The sequence below is a fragment of the Halichoerus grypus genome, chromosome 6, assembly GCF_964656455.1.
Source record: "Halichoerus grypus chromosome 6, mHalGry1.hap1.1, whole genome shotgun sequence".
Taxonomy (NCBI): domain Eukaryota; kingdom Metazoa; phylum Chordata; class Mammalia; order Carnivora; family Phocidae; genus Halichoerus; species Halichoerus grypus.
In genome coordinates, this window is record NC_135717.1 from 60,365,704 (window position 1) to 60,383,382 (window position 17,679).

At 37.0% G+C, this 17,679-nt stretch overlaps 1 protein-coding gene across 13 annotated transcripts in view; it reads left to right on the forward strand.

The window, feature by feature from the left end:
- Positions 1–17,679, forward strand: part of MLLT10 (MLLT10 histone lysine methyltransferase DOT1L cofactor) — a 224,957-nt gene that overhangs the window by 134,259 nt on the left and 73,019 nt on the right. For all 13 annotated transcript variants that reach the window (XM_078075209.1, XM_078075205.1, XM_078075208.1 and 10 more), the window contains one exon: positions 13–108. In XM_078075209.1, the coding sequence (XP_077931335.1) occupies positions 13–108 (96 nt within the window). The remainder of the gene's footprint in view (positions 1–12; positions 109–17,679) is intronic.

The following is a 17,679-nucleotide window of genomic DNA, read 5'->3' on the forward strand; positions in this document are numbered from 1 at the left end:
ATTCATTTCTAGAAATATAAAGAAAAGGACAAACACAAACAAAAACATAAGAAGCAACCAGAACCATCACCTGCATTGGTTCCTTCTTTGACTGTTACCACAGAGAAAGTAAGTTTTAAGTGCCATATTTTGTTTCATATAAGAACTAGTTGTGTGCTGGCTTTTACCTTTAAGAAGTGTTTTCATTCCCAGTGTCCTGGTTCCCTTTAACTTTTCCCACCTCTTTAACCCTACATTAAGCACTTTAGGATTCCCATTTCTTAGTCCTTTATCCTACCTTCTGTTTATTCTGTACTTGCTTTTGAAAAATAATTGAGTAAGGCTAACTACTTGGGGGTGGGCATCATTGAGATTAAGAATTTGGGCTGTAGAGTGGGTTTTGACCACCTGTGATTTTGAATTCTGGCTTCACCCCTTACTGAATGAGCTCTTAGGTTGATTAACCTCTTTGTAACTCAGTTTCATTCTTCTGTAAAGTGGGGGAAATAATGATTGGAATTGAGTGAGAAAATATATGTAAAGCAATTACAACAATATCTGGTTCATAGGAAGCATTACAGTTATTATAGTAAATGTTAAATATTATTAAGATTTTTATTATATGCCTAATTTGAAAATAAATGGAGACAGGGAAAGATAGTGGAGACATAGGTAGCAGGGGTGGGGTGGAAGGAAGTACAGTAGGAGATGAGGCTGGGCAAGGGGCCAGTCATGCAGGGCTCTAAAAGCCAGTGGAATGGCTTGGTTTTTTAGTTTGAATGAAAAGTGAGCCATTGGTGCGTTTTGAACTGAGGTGTAGTATGATCTGTCTTAGGTTCTGTAAGGATCTCTGGCTGCTTTGTTGCAGATGGACTGTAGAGAGTCAAGGATGGAAGCAGGGAGGCCATTAGGAGATTATTACAATAATGCAGAGAGAGATGGTGTTAACAATGGAGGTAGTGAGAGGTGATCAGATTCTGAGTATATTTAAAAGTAGCTTTCTCACAGAGAAGATGAGAGGTGTGAGAGAAAGAGAGGATCCAAAGAAGAGTCAAAGGGTATTGGGCCGGGAATGGATTGCTGTTAACAAAGATGGGAAAGGCTGTGGGTGTGGTAGGTTGAGGGCAAGATGAAGAATTCAGTTTTGGATATGGTATTTGTATCCTCCTGCTGTCAGAACAAATTTAGCAGTTTAAAACGATATAAACCTATTATGTTCTTGTTCTGTAGGCCAGAAGACTGGGTGGGCTCAGCTGGTTACTCTGGGTCTTTCAAAGGTGAAATCACAGTGTTGGATGGCCTGGGTTCTCACCTGGGAGCAAGTGCTTCTAAGCTCATTCAGGTGGTTAGATTTATGCCCATTTCCTTTCTGGCTCTCAACTGGGGTCTGCCCTTATGTTCTAGAGGCTCTCTTCAGTCCTTGCACGTGGGTCTCTCCATTTCAGAGCCAGCAGTGGCTTGTTGAATCCTTCCCACCCTTGGAATCTCTCTGACTTCTGCTGCAACTCTTCTTCTGGCCAGAGAACGTTCTCTTCTTTTAAGGGTTCATGAGATTAGATTGGGCCTACCTGAAAAATCCAGGATAATTTTCTTGTTTTAAAGTATGTAACCTTAGTTACATTAGCAAAGGCCCTTTTGCCATGTAATATAACATATCACAGGTTTCAAGGATTAGGATGTGGACATCTTGGCAGGGCTCTTCTGCCTACATTAGGGTTGAGATATTTATTAGACATCCAAGTAGAAATGTTAATTAGCCAGTGGCATGCATAGTCTGGCATTTGGGAAAGAGGTCCAGACTTTGGATATAAATTTGGGAGTTGTATCTCTGTAGAGTTTACTTTAAGCCGTAAGAGTGGGTGCCAGTGGAGGAGTGAGTGCAGGTAGGGAGTAGGGAGAAAAGGTCTTAGGAAGCCCTAGGGCTGCCAGTGTGGAAAGAAGAGGGGAAACTAGTAAACAAGACTGAGAAGAGGCCAGGGTTTGGAAGAAAACCAAGAGGATGTGAATATGCTGGAAGCCAAGTTAAAGAAAAAAAAAAGTTAACCATGTCATAATAATATGAGGACTAGCTGTTGTATTGAGTCATATGATGATCTGAAAGTTCTAGTTTGAACTTTCTAGAATGTTAAAAATGGAAACATACAGTATGTACACTTTTTTTATCTGACTCCTTTCACTCAGCATAAGTATTTTGAGATTCATCGATGTTGTGTGTATCAGTAGCTTCTTTTTATTGCTGACTACTTGCTGTTGTATGGACATAACCATAATGATTATCCATTCAGTAATTGATGGACATTCAGATTGTTTTCCAGTTTTTGACTATTACACGTAAAGCTACTGGGAACATTATATAAATCTTTATACAGACAGATTTTTCTTGCATAAATACTGAGGAATGGAATAACTAGGTCACATGGTAAGTGCATCCTTAATTTTTTAAGACACTATTCCACTATTTTCCAAAATAGTTGTACCACAACGATTCTGCCAGCAATGTACCAGAGTTCCTATTCCTCTGCATTCTCTGCAACACTTGGTATGATCAGTCATTATAATTTTAGCATTTCTAGTGGGTATGCAGTAATTTCTCGTGGTTTCAGTCTGTATTTCTTTAATGACTACATTATGTTGAACATCTTTCCATGTGCATATTTGACATTTCTTTATTTTCTTTGGTGAAGGTCTGCTCAGATCTATCCACTACTTGCCCTTTTTTATTGGCTTGTTTGTTTTCTTAATACTGTATTTTGTGAGCCATTATGTGTTCTGGATGCAAGTCTTTATCAGATACATTATTTTTGCAGGTATTTTTCTCACTCGGTGGCTTAAAAAGACTTTTTTTTTTTTAAGGTAGACTCCATGTCCAGTGTGGAGCCCAATGTGGGGCCCGAACCCATGACCCCAACATTAATTAAATGCTCAGTATATACATTTTTTAATATGTTTTCTTCTGGAAGTTCTATATTTTTATGTTTCACATTTAGGTCTATGATCCATTTTGTGTTAAATTTTGCATATAATGTGAGTTATACATCAAAGTTCACTTACTGAATGACTTATCTATTGAATTATAGATAACCAGTTTTTCTAGACCCACATGTCTCCACTGAATTGCCTTTACCCACATTTGTTGAAACCCATTTGACCATATATGTATCAGTTCTCCATTGATCTGTTTGTCTGCTTTTACATTTAATACCACACAATCTTGATTACTGTAGCTTTATAATAACCAGTTAGGTCTGGTAGGATCCATCTTCCGACTTTGTTCTTCTCTTTCAAAGTCATTATGGCTATTCTATGTTCTGTTTTTATATGAATTTTAGAATCAGATTGTTAAGTTGTAGAAATAAAATTGCCTGTATTTTGATTTAAGCTGCATTGAGTCTACAAATCATTTTGAGGGAGAATTGATGTCTTAACAATATCGAGTCTTCTGATTCATGAAAAGAGTACATCTCTTCATTTATTTAAGTCTTTATCTTAGCAACAAATGTGCAGGTTTTTTACGTCTTTTTTCAGCTCTATTCCTAAATATTTGATGTTTTTTGTTGCTATTAGGATCTTTTTTTAAAATGTCAATTTCTGGGGCACCTGGGTGGCTCAGTCGTTAAGTGTCTGCCTTCGGCTCAGGTCATGATCCCAGGGTCCTGGGATCAAGCCCCGCATCAGGCTCCCTGCTCGGCGGGAAGCCTGCTTCTCCCTTTCCCACTCCCCCTGCTTGTGTTCCCTCTCTCACTGTCTCTCTCTCTCTCTCTCTCTAATAAATAAATAAAATCTTAAAAAAAATAAAATGTCAATTTCTGATTGTTCCTTAGAAATACATTTTTAAATTTTTCATGGTTATCTGGTACCTTGCAAACTTGCTGAAAATTTATTTCCAGTAGCTTAATTGATTCCATGGGATTTTCTTCATAGATGATCATGGCAACTACAAATAAGATAGTTGTACTTTATCCTTTCTGATCTGCCCCTTATTTCTTATTATATTGTTAAATATTTAAGTGGTGAGAGTGAGCATCTTTGCTTTGTTCTTGATATTAGGGGGGAAGTAATTTTTTTTTTTTAAGATTTTATTTATTTTAGAGATAGGGAGAACATGAGCAGGGGTAGGGGCAGAGGGAGAGAATCTTAAGCAGGCTCTATGCTGGGCATGGAGCCCCATGAGAGGGGCTCGATCTCATGACCCTGAGATCATGACCTGAGCCAAAATCAAGAATCCCACACTTAACCAACTCAACCACCCAGGTGTCCCAGGCGGAAAGTAATCTTTTAACCTTATATATGATGTTTAGGAAGTTTCCTTCTGTTCCTAATTTGCTGAGAGTTTTTATCAGCCATGGATATTAGATTTTGTCAAATCAGTTTTCTTCATATTTTGATAGATTGATATGATAGGTTTTTTTTTTCTTTTTTAATCTGTTAATGAAGTGAAGTACATTGATTGATCCCCCCCGTTAAGCCAAACTTGCATTCCTGGGATAAATCCCACCTGGCCTTGATAATATTACCATTTTTATGTATTATTGAATTCAGCTTTTTGAAATTTAAAGGAATTTTTGCATCTGTGTTCATGAGGGATCTTGGCCTGTAGTGTTCTTTTCCTTTTTTTTTTTTTTTTTTTTTAAAGATTTCATTTATTTATTTTGAGAAAGAGTGCGCGAGAGTCTGGGGAGGAGCAGAGAGGCAGAGGGAGAGAGAGAATCTCAAGCTGACTCTATCCCGAGCAGAGCCTGAATGGGGGCTTGAACTCACGACCCTGAGATCATGACCTGAACCAAAATCAAGAGTCAGACGCTTAACTGACTGAGCCACCCAGGCGCCCCTGTAGTTTTCTTAGACTGTCTTTGGATTGGGTTACAAAATAATGCTGGCCTCAGAATGAGTTGCCAAATGTTCACTTTTGTTCAGTTTTCTGGAAGAGTATGTCTAGATTTGGTATTACTTCTTAATGTTTGGTAGAATTTACTTTTTTATTATTTTTTTATTATGTTAATCAGCATACATTACATCATTAGTTTTTGATGTAGTGTTCCATGACTCATTGTTTGCGTATAACACCCAGTGCTCCATGCAGAACGTGCCCTCTTTAATACCCATCACCAAGCTAACCCATCTCCCCACCCCCCTCCCCTCTAGAACCCTCAGTTTGTTTCTCAGAGTCCATATTCTCTCATGGTTCGTCTCCCCCTCCAGTTCCCCCCCCGCCCGGTAGAATTTACTTTTAAAGCCATCTGGGCATAGAGTTTTCCTTGGGAAGGATTTTAAACTATAATTCCATTTCTTTAATAGAGGACTATTTAGGTTATCTATTTCTTCTTGAGGTACCTTTGGCAATTGGTATCTTTTTTGTTTTCTAATCTAGGCTGGCTAGAGGTTTTGAATTTTATTGATCTTAAATTATTAGCTTTTGTATTCATTGATTTTCTCTGTTGATCTTAATGTTTTGTATTTTAGTTTTCAGTAGTTTTAGTTTTCTGCTCTGATTTTATTTTTTCCTTCCTATTTCTTACTTTGGGGTTTACTCCATTCTTCTTTTTCTAATTTTTTAAGGTATAAGATGATAGAATTTATTTGAGGACTTTCTTTTTTCTGATATAGGCAGTTTTAAAAAAATTAATAAACTTTTTTTTAGCGGTGTTGTCTATTCAGTAAGAATGGAATCATACTTTCTAGTTTAGAACCTGTAGATACGTGTTTTGCACTGACATTTTCGTAAATACTCAACTTTGAGAATTTGTTTTTTTAAAAATTTTTTTTTATTCATTTGAGACACACAGATTCAGAGAGGGGGAGAGGGAGAGAGAGCGAGCATGAGCAGGGAGAGAGGCAGAGGGAGAGGGAGAAACAGGCTCCCCGCTGAGCCAGGAGCCCTATCTGGGGCTCGATCCCAGGACCCTGAGCCACCCAGGCGCCCCTCAACTTTGAGAATTTGTAAGTAAATTTGTGCATTTCCATTTTTAGGAAGTGAACACCCAAAAGAAGTTCCCACGCACAAAAATTAAAGAAGGAATAGATAATGGGTAGATTTAAGTGCTGTGTGGGTGGGGAAATTTTGCTTGAGTGGCAGACAACTAGCTCTTATTTATTTATTTTTTTTTAAATGCAGCTTATTTGAACTTAAACCAAAACAAAACCAGTTCATCCATTCCCCCCCCCCCCCCCCCCGCTCCCCACCTCCTCCCTTGCCTCTGGCAGCTACTAATCTTCATTTTTTAGAGCAGTTTCAGATTCGCAGCAAAACTGAGTGGAAAGTACAGAGATTTCCAATGTAGCCTCTATCACCACACATACACATCCTCCCCCACTATCAGAGTGGTACATTTATTACAAGCTGTGAACCTACACTGAAACATCATTATTGCCCAGAGTCCATAGTTGACATTAGGGTTCACTTTTGGTGTTGTATGTTGTATTCAATGGGTTTTTACAAATATTTAATGACATGGTATCCTACAGAATAGTTTCACTACCCTGAAAATTCTGTGTTCTGCCTGTTTATTCCCCTTTCCTGTCAAGCCCAACAACCACTAATCTTTTTACTATCTCCATAGTTTTTACCTTTTCTAAAATGTTATATATAGTTGGAATCATACAGTATGTAGCTTATTCAGATTGACTTCTTTAACGTAGTAATATGCTTTAAAGTTTCCTCCATGTCTTTTTTTAAATTTTATTTTATTATGTTATGTTAATCACCATACATTACATCATTAGTTTTTGATGTAGTGTTCCATGACTCATTGTTTGCGTATAACACCCAGTGCTTCATTCAATACGTGCCCTCTTTAATACCCATCTCTAGGCTAACCCATCCCCCCACCCCCCTCCTCTCTAGAACCCTCAGTTTGTTTCTCAGAGTCCATAGTGTCTCATGGTCCGTCCATGTCTTTTTTAAAAAAACATTTTAAGACATTTTTTAGAGCAGTTTCAGGTTCACAGCAAAATTGAGAGGAAGGTACTGAGATATCCTTTATATCCCCTATTCCCACACATATATAGCCTCCCCTGTTATCAACACCCCTCAACAAAGTGGTAAATTTGTTACTATCAGTGAACCTACATTGACATATAATTATCACCCAAAGTTCATAGTTCATATTAGGATTCACTCTTGGTGTTTTATGTTCTATGGTTTGGATATATGTATAATGACATGTATCCACCATGATAGTATCATACAGAATATCACTGCCCAAAATATCCTCTGTTTTCCAACTATTCATCCCTCCTACCCTCTAGCCCCTGGCAGCCACTGATCTTTTTACTATGCCCATACTTTTGCCTTTTCCAAAATGTCATGTAGTTGGAATCTTATAGTATGCACCCTTTTCTGGCTGCCTTTTTTCACTTAGTAATATGCATTTAAGATTCTTCCATGTCTTTCCAAGGCTTGATAACTGATTTCTTTCTAGGACTGAATAATACTTTATTGATTGGATATACCACAGTTTATGTATCCATTCACCTACAAAAGGACATCTTGGTTGCTTTCAAGTTTTGGCAATTGTGAATAAAGCTTCTATAAACATCCTTGTGCAGGTTTTTGTGTGGACATAATTTTTCACTTCCTTTGGGTAAATACCAAAGAGTGTGATTGTGGGAAAATATGGTAGGAGTATGTTTAATTTTTTAAGAAAGTGCCAAACTGTCTTCCAAAGTGCCTGAATCATTTGACATTCCCACCAGCAATGATTTGAGAGTTCCTTTTTCTCTACATCCTCACCAGAATTTGGTGTTGTCATTGTTCTGGATATTGGCCATCATAATAGGTGTGTAGTGGTATCTCATTGTTTAAATTTCCATTCCTCTGCTGACATAGGATGTGGAGTTTCTTTACTTGTGCTTACTTGCTATCTGTATATCTTCTTTGATGAGGTGTCAAGGTTTCTGGCTCTTTTTAAAATCAGTTCATTTGTTTTCTTATTGTTGACTTTTAAGAGTTCTTTATATATTTTGGATAAATCTTTTTTATCAGATATGTCTCTTCTTTTATTAGAGTACAGTTGACAACACAATGTTGCATTAGTTTCAGCTGTACAGCCTAGTGATTCAGCAACTCTGTATGTCATACTTGCTCACTACAAGTGTAGCTACCATCTGTCACCATATAATACTATTAAAATGCTATTGACTATATTCCCTGTGCTGTATCTTTTAATTCCCATAATGTATTCTTTCCATAATTGGAAGCCTGTATCTCCCACTCCTCTTTACCCATTTTGCTTATCCCCCATGTCCCTCCTTTTTGGCAGCCATCAGTTTGTTCTCTGTATTTATAGGTCTAATTCTGCTTTTTGCTTGCTTATTCATTTATTTTTTAGATTCGACACATAAGGAAATCATAGGTATTTGTCTTTGTCTGACTTATTTCACTTAGCGTAATAATATCCTGTAGGTTCATCTATGCTGTTGCAAATGGCAAGTTCTCATTCTTTTATATGGCTGCATAATATTCCAGTGTGTATTCCTTCCTATTCCATATATGTATATATACCACATCTTCTTTATTCATGTATCAGTGGCCACTTGGGTTGCTTCCATATCTTGGCTCTTGTAAATAAAGCTGGTATAAGCATAGGATGTGCATGTATCTTTTTGAATTAGCATTTTTGTTTTCTTTGGGTACCAGATACCCAGTAGTGGAATTATTGGATCATGTGGCATTTCTATTTTTAATTTTCTTTTGAGGAATAGAAAACTTTATGTAAATAAAAAGGTAATTTAGTTGTCTTCTGAATTCTGTTTTCAATTTTTCGAGGAACTTCTGTACTGTTTTCCGCTGTGGTTATAACAATTTACATTCCCACCAACAGTGCACAAAGATTCCTTCTTCTCCACATCTTTGCCAACACTTGTTATTTCTTGTCCTTTTGATTCTAGCCATTCTGATAGGTGTGAGGTGATATCTCATTGTTTTTGATTTGCATATTTCCCTGATGATTAGTGACGTTTCGCATCTTTTCATGTGTCTGTTGGCCATCTGTATGTCTTCTTTGGAAAAATGTTTATTCAGATCTTCTGTCCATTTTTCAATCACTTTTTTTTTTTGGTGTTGAGTTGAATAACTTCTTTATATATTTTGGATATTAACCCCTTGTCAAATATATCATTGACAGAGACACTCTTATGCAATAGGTTACCTTTATGTTTTGTAAATGATTTCCTTTTATTTGCGAAAGCTTTTTATTATGATGTAGCCCCAATAGTTTATTTTTGCTTTTATTTTCCTTGCCTGAGGAGACATATCCAGAAAAATGTTTCTATGGCCTATGTTTTCTTCTAGGAATTTTCTGGTTTTAGGTCTCACATTTAGGTCTTTAACATATTGAGTTTATTTTTGTGTATGGTGTAAGAAAGTGGTCCAGTTTCATCCTTTTGAATGTAGCCATCCAGTTTCAGCACCATTCATTTATTAACTAATTTATTTAGATTTTATTTATTTGAGAGAGAGAGAGTGCATGCCAGCACGAGCAGGGGAGGGGCAGAGGGAGAGGGAGAAGCAGACTCCCCACTGAGCAGGGAGCCTAGGGGCTCGATCCCTGGACCACCCTGGGTTCTTGACCTGAGCCTAAGGCAGATGCTTAACCAACTGAGGCACCCAGGTGCCCCTTCAGCACCATTTATTGAAGCCACTGTCTTTTCCCCTTTGTCATAGATTAATTGACCATGGAGGCATGGGTTTATTTCTGTGTTCTCTTTTCAGTTCTATTGATATGTGTGTCTGTTTTTGTACCAGTACCATAGTGTTTTGATTACAACAGCTTTGTAGTAGATATTGAGATCTAGAATTGTGATATTCCAGCTTTCTTCTTCTTTTTTTAAGATTGCTTTGGCTATTTGGGGTATTTTGTGGCTCCATACCAATGTTAGTATTATTTGTCATAGTTTTTGTGCAAAATGTCAGATATGTCTTTTCCAGATATTTTCTAACAGCCTGTGGCTTATCTTTTCCTTTTCTTGACTATGTCTTTTGCAGAGCAGAAGTTTTTAATTTTAATTAAGTCCAGAGTACCAATTCTTTCTTTCATGGATTGTACCTTTGGTGTTATATCTGAAAAGTCATTGCCAAACCCAAGATTATGCTTATTTTCTCCTGTGTTCTAGGAGATTTATAGTTTGTGTTTTACCTTTAGATCTGTGATACATTTTTAGTTAATTTTTGTGAAGGCTGTAAATAAACTCTGTGTCTAGATTCATTTTTTGCATATGGATATTCAGTTCTGGCACTCTTTATTGAAAAGCCTGTCTTAGTTCCATTATATTGCTTTTGCACCTTTGTTAAAAATCCTGAGCTGGGTGGTTCAGTCAGTTAAGTGGCCAACTCTTGGTATCAGCTCAGGTCATGATCTCAGGGTTCTGGGATTGAGCCCCTGCATTGGGCTCCTCGCTCAGCGGGGAAGTCTGCATCAGGATTCTCTTTCCCTCTGTCCCTCCCGCTGCTGCTCTTTCTCTCTAAAATAAATAAATGAATCTTTTTAAAAAATCAATTGATCGTATTTATGTGGGTCTGTTTCTGAACTCTCTTATCAGTTCCATTGATCTGTTAATTTTTTCAACAGCACTACACTATTTACATTACTGTAGCTTTAAGGAAGTCTGAAATCGAGTAATGTCCGTACTTAAACATTCTTGACCTTGTGTTGGCTATTCTTTTGCTTTTTCATATATATGCTTTAGAATCAGTTTGTCCATATCCACAAATAATTTGCTGGAATTTTGATTGAAATTGTATTGAATCTCGGGATGCCTGGGTGGCTTAGTCAGTTGAGTGGCCAACTCTTGATTTTGGCTCCGGTCCCAGGATTGAGCCACGCATAGGGAGTAGGCTTCAGGATTCTCTCTTCCTCTGCCCCTCCCCGCTGCTTGTGGGCAGGAGCACACACACGCATGCGCTCTCCCTCTCGCAAATAAATAAATCTTTAGAGAAAAAAAGAGATTGTATTGAATCTGCAGATCAAGTTGGGAGGAACTGACATCTTGACAATATTAAGTTTTGCTCTGAAGTTGGGATATATCTTCATTTATTTAGTTCTTTGATTTTGTTCATAGAAGTTTTGTTGTTTTTCTCATATAGACCTTAACCTTATACATATTCTATTAGATTTAAACTTTATTTAATTTTTGGAGGTGGTATTGTGAATGGTATTGTGTTTTTAATTTAAAATTCCACTTGTTCCCTGTTAGTATATATGAAAGCAATTTTTCTTTTCTCTTTTCTTTTCTTTTTTCTTTCAAGGCAGAGGGCAACATTGGGAGAAGGAAAGAGAGAGATTCTTAAGCAGGCTCCATGTCCAGCCTGACATGGGGCTTGATCTCACAACCCTGAGATCATGACCTGAGCCGAAATCAAGAGTTGGACGCTTAACTGACTGAGCCACCCAGACGCCCCAGTTTTTCTTTTTTATATTAACCTTTTGTTCTGCAGTTTTTACATAATCACTTACTAGTTCCAGGAGGTTTTTGGTCAGTAATTTTGGATTTTCTATGTAGACAATCATGTCCTCTCTGAAAAAAGACACTTTCATTTCCTTCTTCCCAGGCAGTGTATATTTTATTTCCTTTTCTTGTCTTTTTATATAAACTAGGACTTCCAGAATGATGTTGAAATGCAGTGGTGAGAGAGGAGTCATCCTTGCTTTGTTCCTGATATTAGTGGGAAACCTAGTTTCTCACCATTAAGCATGATGTTAGCTTTTTATATATATTCTTTATCAAGTTGAGGAAGTTCCCCTTTTATTCCTAGTTTTCTGAGAGTTTTTATTTTGAATGGGTGTTATACTTTGTTAAATGCTTTTTTTTTTTTTTTAAGGATTTAATTAATTTATTGAGAGTGGGAGAGTGCCGGTGGGGCTAGGGGCAGAAGGAGAGGGAGAGAGAGAATCCCAGGCAGACTCCATCCTGAGTGCAGAACCCAACTGAGATCATGACCTGAGCTGAAACCAGAATTGGACACTGAACCGACTGAGTCACTTAGGCACTCCAAATGCTTTTTTTGTTTTGTTTTGTTTTGTTTTAAAGATTTTATTTATTTGACAGAGAGATAGAGAGCACAAGTAGGCAGAGAGGCAGCCAGAGGGAGAGGGAGAAGCAGGCTCTCTGCTGAGCAAGGAGCCCGATGCGGGGCTCGCTCCCAGGACCCTGGGATCATGGCCTGAGCTGAAGGCAGCCATTTAACCGACTGAGCCACCCAGGCGCCCCCCCAAATGCTTTTTTTGTAACTATTGATATGACATATGATTTTTCTTCTTTATCTTGTTGATATGATGGATTACATTAATTGATTTTTGAATGTTGACCCAGCCTTGCATTCCTGGGATAAATCCCACTTGGTTGTGGTGTATAATTTTTCTTATAGATTGTTGGATTTCATTTGCTAATATTTTATAGATGATTTCATCTATTTCTTGAGAGATGTTCTGTTGTTTTCTTCCTTCTAATCTTTGTTTTGGTATTAGAGTAATATTGGCCTCCTGTCATGAAGTAGGAGGTATTCCCTCAGCTTATATCTTCTGAACAAGATTGTAGAAAATTGGTATAATTTCTTCCTTAAATGTGTGGTAGAATTTACCAGTGAACCCATCTGGGCCTGGTGCTTTCTGTTTTGAGGGATTATTAATGATTGATTCAGTTTCTTTTTTTAAGATTTTATTTTTAAGTAATCTCTACACCCAGCCTGGGGCTTGAACTTCCAACCCGGAGATCAAGAGTCACATGTTCAGGAGTCAGCCAGGCTCCCCTCAAATTTCTTTTAAAGATTGATTGATTGATTGATTTGAGAGAGAGTGTGCATATGGAGTTGGGTGGAGCAGAGGGAGAGGGAGAGAGAAACCCAAGCAGACTCCGCACTCAGCTCAGGGCCTGACATGGGGCTCAACCCCATGACCCTGAGATCACAATCTGAGCTGAAACCAATAGTCAGATGCTCAACCGACTGTGCCACCCAGGCGCCACCCCCCCCTCAATTTTTAAATAGATATAAGCCTATTCACATTGTCTAATTCTTCTTGTGTGAGTTGGGCTTGTATCTTTCAAGGGTGCATCCATTTCCTCTAGGTTATCAAATTTGTGGTCTTGGAGTTGTTGATAATATTCCTTGATGATCCTTTTAATGTCTGTGGGATATATAGTTATGTCCCCTCTTTGATTTCTGATATTAGCAATTTGTGTTTTGTCTCACTTTTCTAATTGTACTAGCCAGAGGTTTATCAATTTTATCCATCTTTTCAAAGAACCAGCTTTTGGATCTGTTGATTTTTTTTTTTTTTTCTATTGATTTCCTGCTTTAATTTCTTTGATTTCTGCTTTAGTTTTCATTATTTCTTTTTATTTTGAGTTAATTTGTTTTTATTTCCTAAAGAGGAAGCTTAGAGTATTGATTTAAGGTCTTTCTTCTTTTCTTTTTTTTTTTTTTTTTGTTTTTTTCTTTCTTCTTTTCTAATAGATAGATTTACTACATCTCTAATAAGCACTCTAAGCAATGCTTTTGCTGCACCCCACAAATTTTAGGTTGTATTTTCATTGTCATTTAGTTAATAATATTTTAGTTAATAATATTTCTCTTGAGCTTTCTTTGACTTGTGTTATGTAAAAGTATGTTGTTTAATCTAGGCATTCTGGGATTTTCTAGCTGTCTTTCTGTTAATTGATTTCTAGTTTAATTTCATTTTGGTCTGAGAGCACAATTATATGATCTCTGTACTTTAAGATTTGTTGAAGTGCGTTTATGGCCCCAAGTGTAGTGTATCTTGATGAATGTTTCATGAGAGCTTCAGGAGAATATATATTGTGCTGATATTGAATAAAGTAGTCTATAGATATCATTTATATCCAGTTGATTAATGGTGGTGTTTACTTCAGTTATGTCCTCACTGATTTTCTGCCTGGGGGATATATCCATTTCTGAAAGAAGAGTGTTAAAACCTGCATCTCTAAGAGTGGATTCATCTGTTTCTCCTTGCAGTTCTATCAGTTTTTGCCTCATGTATTTTGATCTTCTGGTGTTAGGCACATACACATTAAGGATTGTTCTGTCAAGAAGTTGCAGTATTGACATCTTTATCATTACGCAGTGTCACTCCTTATTCCTGAAAACTTTCCTTGCTTTATTGATACAGTGAGGTTAATATCTACCAAATTTGTTTCTCTTTTCTATTTGTTGCTCTTTATCTTTGTTCCTGTTTTTGTCTTCCAAATGTTTTCTACTTCTTGGGTTTTTTGTTTTTGTTTTGTTTTGTTTTCAGTTTTATACTTTGACAATCAGTCATTAGTTCTCATCCACATTAACTGTCTGTAGTTTTTTTTTTAAAGATTTTATTTATTTATTTGACAGAGACACAGCGAGAGAGGGAACACAAGCAGGAGGAGTGGGAGAGGGAGAAGCAGGCTTCCCGCCGAGCAGGGAGCCCAAAGTGGGGCTTGACCCCAGGACCCTGGGATCATGACCTGAGCCGAAGGCAGACGCTTAACGACTGAGCCATCCAGGTGCCCCTGTCTGTAGATTTTTGAAAGTGGTGACTGGTACATAGGTAACCAACGTGTGGAGCTTGTTTGATGAATCTTCATCCTCATTATATTTGCCGGACAACTGCACACAGATACATTATGGAACATTCCTCATTCCTTTGGCTCAGACAGCTTTGTTGAGCCTGGTGTCAGTGCGCACCTCTGGAGTTCCCATCCCCTTCATGGCAAATTTCTGGATCTCTTTGAGTGCATGAGGGGCAAGCTTCTTGAAACCCACTCTCTGGATGTGCTTATGAATGTTGATGGTGTGTTCTGTGGTCACTACCTCGCTGATGGCGAAATGGCCCTTCTTCTCGTCACCCGTTGCAGGAGCCGTTCTGCCAGGCTCTAGCTGGAAAGGGAAGAGCACAAGGTATTGTGGGAGAGGGAAAGCAGCATAGCAAGTACAACTTCTGGGGGGTGCCTGGCGGTGGGTGGAAGGGGAGAGGCGACGCTCTCTCTAAGGGTTTTAATTGAGGTTTTTCTTTTATGATTCCATTTTCTCTGACATCTCAATTTTACTTTTTTTCATAGTTGCCCTACTTTGTGCAGTATATATTTATAGCTAATCCAAGTTTACTTTCAAATAATATTATCCCACTTCACAATAGTACAAGTACCTTACAATGAGAAAATAATCCTAATTCCTCCCTCCCATCTTTTCTGTCAATGCTGTCATTCATTTCACTTATACAGAAGCATATATAAGCATATATATGCATAAGACTATATAATCAAATATATTGTTGCTACCATTTTGAACATTGTTAGATTAAATATAAGAAAAAGTCAAGGGCGCCTGGGTGGCTCAGTTGGTTAAGCAACTGCCTTCAGCTCAGGTCATGATCCTGGAGTCTCGGGATCAAGTCCCACATCGGGCTCCCTGCTCAGCAGGGAGTCTGCTTCTCCCTCTGACCCTCCTCCCTCTCATGCTCTCTGTCTCTCATTCTCTCTCTCGCAAATAAATAAAATCTTAAAAAAAAAAAAAATTTTAAAAAAAGAAAAAGTCAAAGTTTTTATTTTACCTTCATTGGATTCATTCTCTGATACTCTTCTTTATGCAAATCCATGTTTCTGACCTGTTATCATTTCCTACTCTCTGAAGAACTTCTTTTCACATTTCTTGCAAGGTAGGCCTATTGGCAACAAATTCCCTCAATTTTTATTTATCTGAGAGTCTTTGTTTTTCACTTTTGAAGGATAATTTTGCAGTGTATAGAATGCTAGTTCTTTTTTTCCGTCCTCTCAAAACTTTAAATACTTCACATCACTCTCTTCTTGCTTGCATTATTTTTGAGAAGTCAGATGTAATTCTTATCTTTCCTACTTCATGGCTAAGGCTTTTTTCCCTTCCAGCTTCTTTCAGAATTTTTTCTTATATTTTTGATTTTGTGCAGTTTGAATATGATATGCCTTGGTTTTTTTGTTTGTTTGTTTTTTTGGGGGACATTTGTCTTATTTGGTATTCTCAGAGCTTCCTGCATTTGTGGTATAGTTTCTGACACTAATTTGGGACATTCGTAGTCATTCTTGCTTCAAATTTTGCATCTCTATTTTCTTGTCCCCTTCCCACCCCTTCCCTCCCTCATCCCTTCTCATCTCTTCTGTAAGTTTTCTACATGCTGGACCAGAGTCCCAGAAGTGTTAACATAGGCATTTAATGCTACACACTTCGTTCTAAGCACCACTTCTGAATTTTGATACATTGTATTTTTGTTTTTATTTAGTTGAACAAATACCTTGTGGTTTCCTTTTGATTTCTCTTTGATCCAGGGGTTACTTAGAAGTGTGTTACTTACTTTTGAAACATTGGGGACTTTTCATATATCTTCTTGTCACTGATTTCTAATTTAATATCTTTGTGTTATATAATTTCTTTTAAGTTTTCTGAGATTTAAAAAAAGTGACACAGGGGTGCCCGGGTGGCTCAGTTGCTTAAGTGACTGCCTTCGGCTCAGGTCATGATCCTGGAGTCCCGGGATCGAGTCCCGCATTGGGCTCCCTGCTCGGCAGGGAGTCTGCTTCTCCCTCTGACCCTACCCCCTCTCATGTGCTCTCTCTCTCTCTCAAATAAATAAATGAATAAAATCTTAAAAAAAAAAAGTTTAAAAAAAGTGACACAGAACATGGATTATCTTGTTTAATTTTCTGTGTACCTCTGAAAAGAACGTGTATTCACTCTGCTCCTATTATACAGAGTTATTCTGTAAATGTAAGTTAAGTTGATTTATACTGTTAAAGTCTCTGTATGCTTATATATATATATATATATATATATGTATTTTCCTGTGTACTTGTTCAGTTATTGAGAAGAGGATTTAGATCTCTTACTGTAGTTATGGATTTCCCAATTTTCCCAATTTTATCTATTCTATCAGTTTTATTTTGAAGGTCTCTTATTAGGTGTAAAAGTGTTTTAGATTTTGATATCCTCTTGATTAATAGGTTTCTCTATCCTGGCCATATTCCTTGTTTTGAAATTTATTTTGTCTGATACTAATATTGTGAATTCAGCTTTGTTTTAATTAGTGTTAGATTGATACTTTCTTTCCCACACTCATACTTTTAATCTTTGTGTCTTTATATTTAAAATGGGTTTCTTTTGGCAGCATATAGTCTTGAGTTTCTTTTTGCAGTATTTCAATCTCTGCCTTTCACTGGGGTGTTTAGTTAATTTACATATAATATGATTGATAATTGTTGCATTTAAATCATTTGCTAATCCTTTTTTCTTGCCTATTTAATCTTTTTTTCTCTTTTTCATTGAATATATTTTATGATTCCATTGTAGCTGAATAGTAATAATTCTATGTTATTTTATTGATTGCTTTGGGGTTTATGGCATACATATCTTTTAATTTATCAGTGTCTGCCTTCAAATGGTATTATGCCATTTCACATATTATATAAGAGTATACAATTCAGCAGTTTACATACTTGCAATACTACCTTTTTGGGGTTTGTGCTATTTTTGTCATATTTTAACATATTTTATAAACCTTGCAATTGTTACTAATTTGGTCTAAGCCATCAATTATCTTATAAATAGATTAAATAATTAAAATGTCCTTTATATTTACCCATGTAATTACTGTTTCTAATGTTCCTGATTTGTTTAGATCCACATTTCCTTTGTTGTTTTTCTTCTACTTAAAAGACAACCTTCAGCATTTATCTATTATTGCTTTACTG